Below are 9,128 nucleotides of genomic sequence, written 5' to 3'. Positions count from 1 at the left end.
CGGTGGGGCGGGGGGGGTGTGGGGGGCGGTGGTCGATCCTGCGGGCTACAAGCTCGTGCAAGGGCGGTTGCTATACCATAATCGGCTGGTGGTGTCACGCCAGTCTCTGCTAGTGGGCACCATCCTCGCAGAGTTGCACGATGGCGCCATGGGGGGACACTCGGGCTATTTGAAAACTCTCAAGCAAGTGCAGGCTTTATTCTACTGGCCAGGAATGAAGCGCGATATTCACCAATATGTCGCCCATTGCATGGTTTGCCAACAAAACAAGAGCTCTACTTTGGCTCCGGGCTGGTTACTGCAACCTTTGCCGATACCGGAGCGCATTTGAGAGGATATCTCGATAGATTTCATCGAAGGTCTTCCTCAGTCGGAGGGGGTTGACACTACCCTAGTCGTTGTGGATCGGCTGAGCAAGTATGCCCATTTTATCGGACTTCGGCACCCGTTTACGGCTCAATCGGTGGCTGGGATTTTCTTAAAAGAGGTGGTTCGCCTCTATGGTATTCCTTCTTCCATTGTATTGGATCGGGATAAGGTGTTCATTAGCAAGTTTTGGACCGAGCTCTTCCGCCTACAAGGTACTGTACTCAAGCATAGCACGGCGTACCATCCTCAAACGGATGGGCAGACCAAGGTTGTCAACTGCTCTGTGGAGACGTATTTGCACTGTTTTGCATCCGCTCGACCCAAAATGTGGGCACGCTGGTTCCCATGGGCGGAGTATTGGTATAATACTTCATTTCACACTGCCACACGGACCACGCCCTTCTTTGCTTGTCTATGGTCAAGCTCGCCCCCACTTGATGTGTTTTGAGGCCGGATCCACACCTTACTCTGCGGTGGATCAACAACTGCAGGATCGCGACGCTGTCTTGGATGAATTGCACCAGCAACTGCTTTGAGCACAACAGAAGATGAAGCACCAAGTGGATGGTCATAGACGGGATGTGCAGTCTGCAGTTGGAGACCTCGTCTACTTGAAGATCTGCCCCTATCGCCTCAAGTCCTTAGCTAAGCAGCCCAATGAAAAGTTGGCTCCCCAGTTCTACGGCCCCTTCCAAGTTCTCGCACCAGTGGGGCCGGTGGCTTATCGACTTCAGTTGCCTGAGTCCTCTTCTCTCCATCCAGTGTTCCATGTATCTCAACTTCGTCACACGGTTGGCGCCACAGCCGTGGTCTCCGAGCTTCCTCCCCATCTGTCTGAGGAGTATGAATTGCTGATCGAGCCAGAGGCAATGTTGGGATTGCGTTCTACTTCGGCAGCAGGAGCCAACCGCTGGAGGTGCTGATTCAATGGAAGGGCATGACTTCCGAAGAGGCTACGTGGGAACCCTATGAGCTCATCCAAGGCCAGTTTCCAGAGTTTCACCTTGAGGACAAGGTGACTCATTGGGAGGGGAGGTTCACTTACGCCAGACGTGCCAAGCCAAGCACGTGAGAGGTGGAAATAAGTTGGTACTTTGAGGCCAATTTGGAAAATTGTCAAGTCATTGGGATCTGTGTTAGTTAGTGGGGGAAATTAGTTATACGGGAATAAAAGGGGAAGTGGCGAGAGAGGAGGCTGGCAATCGGTGAGTTGAGTGGAGTACTTTCTCTGGGAGAGAATTGAGCCTCTCGAAAGCTCAATATCTATCTTACTTTTCCCTGTACTTTCTATTTTTCCAATTTGTGATTCCATTAATACAACTTCCAGTTTACTTCTCTATCATCTTGCTATTCTCTTTAGTTGGTACTTATCATATACACATACAGAAACATAGGTATGCATTTATATATGCGTAACTTGAGTGTATGTATGTGTGTATACGAGACAAGAGTAGGACGAACCTTATCGAGGATGCCAAATACAATTTCATACAATTTGGACAATATTTCAGAGTTGCTTGATGGAGCATATGTAAGAGCCTTCAATGCTTGAAGTCTTCGTGCATGAACTTTTAAATAGAAAGATAAAAAGAAAAAAAAAAAAAAAAAAAAGTTTAATAGCACAATTATCCGGCAGAAAAAAATCTAGGATATCTATAGGAACAATCAGAAAACAGCCATATATGAATATGAACTGGAATAAGAAGTTTACATTCGACATCAGCATTTGACGCCTCATTTGTGAGTTGAGCTACAATTCTAGGCACAACATCAGCTCTAGTCACCCCACCAACAGCGTCAATGTCAGCCAAAGCATCCCAGTTCGGAGTTGGAATGCCACCGCCGGAGCTCACACCTTGGGCCCCAGTATCAGACAAAATCCTAGCCAGGTAATAATATACATATCGCAGAACGCTCCTGTCTTCGCACTGCTGATCCAACTGCACAAAGGAAAAAAAACACACACACACACACATATATTTATGTATTATTACTATGAGAACAAAATCTTATTGAAACTGAGAATCAGTGAAATAAAAGAGACATTGAGTCGTCAGGAATGAGTTTAGAGAGAGAAATAGAGAGAAGGAGAAAAGAAATGTTAGGTTAAAGAATAACAATCTAAAGATGACTTCTAAATAGATCAAATGATCAATATCATTAAACAAGGTCCTAATTGAAAAAATAACAAAATCTACTATGTACAGATACAAAATAATTAGAAGGTGAACTTAATTAAACTCTAAACACAATGAGGCAAATAAAAAACACAATACTTTCTATATTGTTTTATCATATTGATCTCCATCATAAACTCTAGGCGTTCCTCATCATGTCCAAAGTATCTAAATGAACATAAAAGTAGTATTCATCAGTCATCACTATTAGTGGCTGTGGTTCAATCACTGTATACAAGTACATAACAGTGTGAGACAGACCCATCAATTCTAGCTTTTACTACTAAATGAGAGTTTTGTTTTGTTTTACTACCCGATCTACAATGGCATCACAAAGCTCATAAGTATAAACAAGGAAACAACGTACCATGAGAAGAGATGGTGCCAAAGAAGGGTCGACTGAGTTGTAGACGGCGAGTTTTGGAAACACATGATTCAGTAGCTGCCTCTGTGAACTTTTCTATTCACATTCAAATTATATATGTGTGTGTGTGTGTGTGTATATATATGCCAACAAAAAAAAAAAACCTGGTTAGAACTAATCTATGGCCTGATGTTAATAACAGTTATAATAAGATAGAAAAATTACTAGCTCGAGAGACTAATCTCATTGACGGGAGTTATAATTCAAGTAAAAAACGTAATCTCAATAATAATTTTGATAGTAAAGAATCCTAATTGAACTGAAAAAACTCAAAACTAAATGTAGAAAAGTTGAAATTTCCCCAAAATAATAAGCAAGAATATGATTGACTTACACAAGGTACTAGATAGGTAGGTAGAGAGAATTATTATGGGAAAGAGGAAGGGCTTTACGAAGAGGCAGCTAGCTCGTGAATGCTTCTGGCAAGTTGAGAGTACGAAACAGGCTGCCAAAACAACAAGAAGCAAAACTAGAAATCAAGACCAACCAACCAACCAACCAAAAGAGTAACAATCAATCATCAGCATTCAGCAACAATGGAGAAGAAGAAGAAGAAGAAGAAGAAAGAAAACAGAAATGAATTACTTAATTAAATAACCTTCTTGCTCTTGAGCTTCTGCTTCTGAGGGATAGGGATAATGTTGATATTCATATTAGTACGGACGGGGTTGAGAGCAGCCTTGGCGGCAGAAATGGTGTCGTTCTGGATCTGGAGGAGCGACGCTCTCTTCGACCGCTTCTCCACCGCCGGCTTCCCAAGCGCCGTCGCCGGCCCCAAAACCGCCGCAGCCGCAGCTGCAGACGAAGATGTCGATGATGACGTGGAAGAGGACGACGACGAAGAAGCGGCGGCGGAGAAGGTGGATGGATCGGCCGTGATCAGATCCATGAGAGTGGTGCCGGAGGAGTCCTGCGCCATCCACCACCAACAACAAAGAATAAGATGAAGATGAAGAAAATGGATCCGCGATCAAGAGGAGATTTAGCAGGAGTTAATTACCGCCATTGTTGTGTGTGATTATGATTACAATTGTTAACTAACTATTCGTGAAAAGAAAATCTGACGCAAAAATGGGATGAATTGGATTATTCTTTTCGTGCATGATTTGTTTCTTCCTCTTCTTCAATTGGGTAGCCTAGCTATGCTGCTAATTGCTTAAGAGAGAAATCAAAGAGAGGACTACTCCTATATCGACTGATCTTCCCTCAAAGGTTGCACCTTGTTATTTTGGCGAAGAGACGAGAGAGAGAGAGAGAGACATATGTTGGGCCAGAGAGAGAGAGAGAGACATATGTTGGGCCTTCGTTTCCAATAGTAACGATTTTGGGCTTCAGCGTATCCAATAGTTGGATTTGACTTTAGATTCAGCCTAAATTAGGCCCACTACCTCTATTAAAGAAAAATGAAAAAAAAAAAAAGGAGAGATAATTACACTACTTGGCGAAATTTTGTACCTGATGTTAAAATTTTAGCAAAAATTTTAAAATATTATAAAAATAACAAACATAATTATGTCATTTTTAGTACTATATTATGGTACAGTCATTGTTATAGTGGTATCAAATTTACAATTCTTGATATCAAAATCTTACCATTCTTGTAGTATTCAAAATTTTTGCAGCATTTAAATTCTACTCTATAAATTTTGTTATATGGGAAAAGAGCCTGATTCAAATTCTTCCTTGACAACTTTTTAATAAAAGTAGTTACACAAACTTTCAACGCACAGTTATCGTCTCTGTTAAACATAACTAGAAGTCGCATGATAACATAGTTAACACTCGGTAACGTACAATCAATATCTGATTGTGTATTTAAAAAAAATTAAATTCTACTCTATAAATTTTGTTATATGGGAAAAGAGCCTGATTCAAATTCTTCCTTGACAACTTTTTAATAAAAGTAGTTACACAAACTTTCAACGCACAGTTATCGTCTCTGTTAAACATAACTAGAAGTCGCATGATAACATAGTTAACACTCGGTAACGTACAATCAATATCTGATTGTGTATTTAAAAAAAAAAAATCTTTTTTTTTTTAAAAAAAAAAAAAAAAAAAAAAAAAAAAAAAAACCTTAAGATATAGTACTTAATGAAAATGAAATTAATGAGCTACGTGGTTTTATATAAACATACTCAGCCACTGGTTTATATTGAAATCATTTTGTTAGCTGCACTACTTTACATCAAACTTAATGGACAAACTAAGAAAAAGACAGCTTCACTCACAAGTGTTATTTCTGTGTGTGTATATATATATATATATATATATATATAGTCCCTTTTTGTTTTCTTTTTACAAATAAGAACCGTGTAACTGAAGCCTTTACTCAAGTTCAACTACTTAACTCTTAGCTTTTAGAGGACTAGCTAGTTGGTGGATAGTTACACCATATTACCAACTTCCCCCACACCTTCATTGGTCCCAAATCTTTTCTTCATATGTTGCACTTTGGTTCTCAACTTTCTCAAAAAACCTCATGTCGTCACAACTAACTGTTTTTGTGACGACGTGTCGTCGCAGATTTGTCGTCGTAAATAATTCGTCGCAAAACCTTTTTTTGCGACAACAAAGTGTCGTCGCAACTGTATTTGCGACGACAGGCGTCGCTAATACGCCGTTGTAAAATTCGCGTGATATGATCATTTTTTGCAACAACATTTCAAATTGTCGTCGCAAATAATGTTATTTTTTTTACGACAACAAGTCTAAAAAAGTCATCGCAAAAAATTGAAATTAATTTTTTTTATAATTTATAAAAAATGGCAATTAATTAATTTTAATTAAACATTATTATGTTACATACTGAATATAATTTATTAAAATACACTAAAAGTGAAATATAAATTAATATTAAAAATAATAAATCTAAATAAATTTATAAAATATATTATGAATACTATATGAAGTGCATATATAATGTTCAAAAAAATATAAAAGTCTAAATAAAGTGAAAAATAAAATAGTACATATAACGGAACTAATCGTCTAAGTTTGCAGCATCGCCAACAGTTGAATCATCATCAGGACTGTCATCATCTGAAGGAGGCAGAAGATTGTCTAGATTAACTAGTTCTTGACGATCAATCGTAGGTAATTGGATGTTGGGTTGCAATTTAGCCACCAACTCTAACACCTTCACCTGATTCTCATAAATCTTAACTTGTTCCTAGTATGATTTCTTTAAATAACGACTCACATGTGGGTCAAGTTGAGCCGATGATGTTGCGTCCGAGTATGAACCAGCAGATGAAGGAGAAGCCCTTTTGGGAGAGCGTCGAACCCACTCCTATCTTATGTCCTCTACGCATGCCAAGAACTTGCTATAAAATCTCATGCTCGTCAAAGCCGGGTCTAGTCGAGCTTGAAGTAGACTGTATTCTCTGTGTTTGTCTCTCCTCCTCCAGGGTATTCTACATAATAAGATATTATAATTATTTTTACATGTTATAAAACTACTATTTTAGTATAAAAAATCATAATTCAAATATTGGGTCGACACTTGAAACCACTTCTACTTCACCATGGTGAATCCATGTACTATACAATGGATCAAAACCAAATCAATGTATATGCGCTCTCACAGTTTCTACTAGATGCATTTCATAGTTTCTACATTTCACACAATGATAGCTGATATGGCCAATTGAAGTTGCATAATTTTTGGCGACGTCAATAAAAGTAGATACCCCATTCCAATATTCATCCGACAATCGGTTCCTCAAATAAATCTAACTTTTGTCAATTGGCATTTCAACTATAAACAACAACAGACCTAACAATTTATTAATGTGTTTAATTAATTTTAATTTTACTCTTTATTAACACAATTAAATTTTATTAATTAAAGTTTGTTAATGAACTTATTAAAATTCTCGTTTTCTAACTAAATTTTGGCAGCATTACGACTTATTTTTCATATGATCTAAAAATCAAAACCTGCAGAAAAATAGCTTTAAAAGATTTCGGCACACCATAGCTGCAAGATGTGCCACCCAGAACAAGAATCATAAACATATACTAAATTTCAAAAATATAAGAAAATCATAATTCAAATATTGTCATCATAATATCAAATTCATACAACCAAAAACTACAACAATTTTAAACTAAATAAATATAAAAAACTTATAAAGTTCAAACCCACTAAACGGGGGCTGAAAATAGCAGGATTACGTCGAAGGAACCGTGCAAACAACGACGAAGGTAAAAAATCAAACGCCCACATCAAATTAACATTTTATTAACATCTAGAGTAACATATAGACACAATTATTGATTAATCAATGTAAGTTTAAATTTTCACATTCTCATAACCATAAAAAAATGACTAAACTCGAACAAAAATCCATAACATTTTCTATTTTCTATTTCCTTCTTCCATTTTCTCGGCAAGTAACAACAATCCCTAACAAAAATCCCTAAAAATCCCTAACATTCTTCGAATCAATGCAAGTAATCAAACAAAAACAAAATTTACAAAAAGAAAAAATAAATAAAAACCCAAACCTGAAATTCTGGCGGGGGCGGGGCGGCGGGAGCAGCGGCGGCGGCCGGAGAGGGGAACAAGAGAGAAGGGGAGAGAGAGAGAGAGAGAGGAGAGAAGGGAAGAGAGAGAAAAAGAAGGGAAGAGAGAGAAGGGGAGAGAGAGAAGGGAAGAGAGAGAGAAGACGGCCGGCGGCGGTGAGGGGAAGAAGAGGCAGAGAGTCAGCAGGAGAGAGAGAGACTGAAACTGTCGAGGGAAAATGAAGATGAAGAAGCTAGGGTATATTAGATCTGACTTATTTGTAACGACATTGTCGTCGCAAATAAATTTAAAATATCGTCGCAAATAAGCTTTACAGTGTGAACGCACGGTGTGAACACATAGTGTGAACACACGGTGTGAACACATAGTGTGAACACACAGTGTGAACACAATTTAAATTTATCATTTTAAACTTATTTTATAAGTTGTTCAACTTATAACTCAAACTAATTTAAGTTTGACTTAAATTTAAATTTGAATTTTCAGTCAAAATTGGACTACAGAATAAAGGATGATTTTCTCTTCCTTCCCTATCTGTATTTGGTGCCACACAAGGATAACATCTCATCAGGTTGGCCGGCCATAATAGATAAAAGGGAAGATAAAGTTTTGTTCCAAATTCAAATATGAGATAATTAACAAGCTTTATCTTAGAGATATAGATTATATTCATTTTAGAAGTTTGACTTCTACTATATAAATAAGAGAATGATAGAAAATTGTGAGATACAATTTTTGACCTATTTTTTTAAAGAGTGGCCGAATTTCTCCATAGAGTGAAAAGGAAAATTTTTTCTCCAAAAATTTCACATTATGCATGCGTTGGTGTTTGTAGAAATTTGAGTGTTTATTCTAACCCGTTTTGTCTCAGATGTGCTCACACACACGTCTTCGTGAATTTTAAGAATTGACTGTTGGTCTCCGGATCGAATCCGGATGCGGAAGCGTGGTGGTGCGGGGAAGAGGCGGATCGTGTATAACAAAAATTTTCATAAAACTTTTGAGATACTCTATAGATTATATTAATTTATGCACGAATAAATTAATCTCATTAACTTATATATATCAAGAACTCAATCAGGAAAAATACCTGGAAGCCGACTCGGATGATAACTTGAGTTCTTTGACCACGAACAGTCCTTGCTCCAATCTTTGTGTTTAGAAAACCAATGTTTTTCACATCAATTCCTAGAATCCACAAAGACGTGTGTGTGGGCACACATGAGACAAAACGGGTTACAATAAACACTCAAATTTCCACAAACACCATCACATGCACGATGTGGAATTTTTGGAGAAAAATTTTTCCTTCCTTTCTCTCTTGAGAATTTCGGCCAGCCTTAACTCTTAGGGCTGAAAAATTATTTCTAAAATTTCTATAGAGAAATTTCGGCTACCTCTAAAATTAGGGCAAAAAACCATTCCGAAAATTGTTTCAAAGATAGTATTTATAGAGTAGAAGTCAAACTTTTAGAAAGAATCCAATCTCTATCTCCAATTTGAATTTCGAACCAAAATTCTCCTCTATCCCTTATCCCTTGTGGCCGGCCATGCTAGGGATTCCTATCCCTGTGTGTGGCGCCAATAATAGATAGGGAAGGAAGAGAAAATCATCCTTTATCCTGTA

General features: G+C 37.8%; 1 protein-coding gene across 1 annotated transcript in view; it reads right to left on the bottom strand.

Annotated features, from left to right (window-relative positions):
* The window catches only part of LOC112091371, a 14,342-nt gene extending 10,161 nt beyond the window's left edge, over positions 1-4,181 (bottom strand). Inside the window, exons 1-6 of the mRNA XM_024164813.1 lie at positions 3,971-4,181; positions 3,569-3,880; positions 3,363-3,415; positions 2,914-3,001; positions 2,081-2,309; positions 1,831-1,937 (exon numbers count right to left, since the gene is read on the bottom strand). Of these exons, the coding sequence (XP_024020581.1) occupies positions 1,831-1,937; positions 2,081-2,309; positions 2,914-3,001; positions 3,363-3,415; positions 3,569-3,880; positions 3,971-3,976 (795 nt within the window). The 5' untranslated portion in view covers positions 3,977-4,181. The remainder of the gene's footprint in view (positions 1-1,830; positions 1,938-2,080; positions 2,310-2,913; positions 3,002-3,362; positions 3,416-3,568; positions 3,881-3,970) is intronic.
* Between the last annotated feature and the right edge of the window lie 4,947 nt (positions 4,182-9,128).

Source organism: Morus notabilis, unplaced genomic scaffold, assembly GCF_000414095.1.
Source record: "Morus notabilis unplaced genomic scaffold, ASM41409v2 Scaffold1387, whole genome shotgun sequence".
NCBI classification, from domain to species: Eukaryota; Viridiplantae; Streptophyta; class Magnoliopsida; order Rosales; family Moraceae; genus Morus; species Morus notabilis.
The sequence above is the reverse complement of the archived record's forward strand: the minus strand, read 5'-3'. Positions and strand labels throughout refer to the sequence as shown.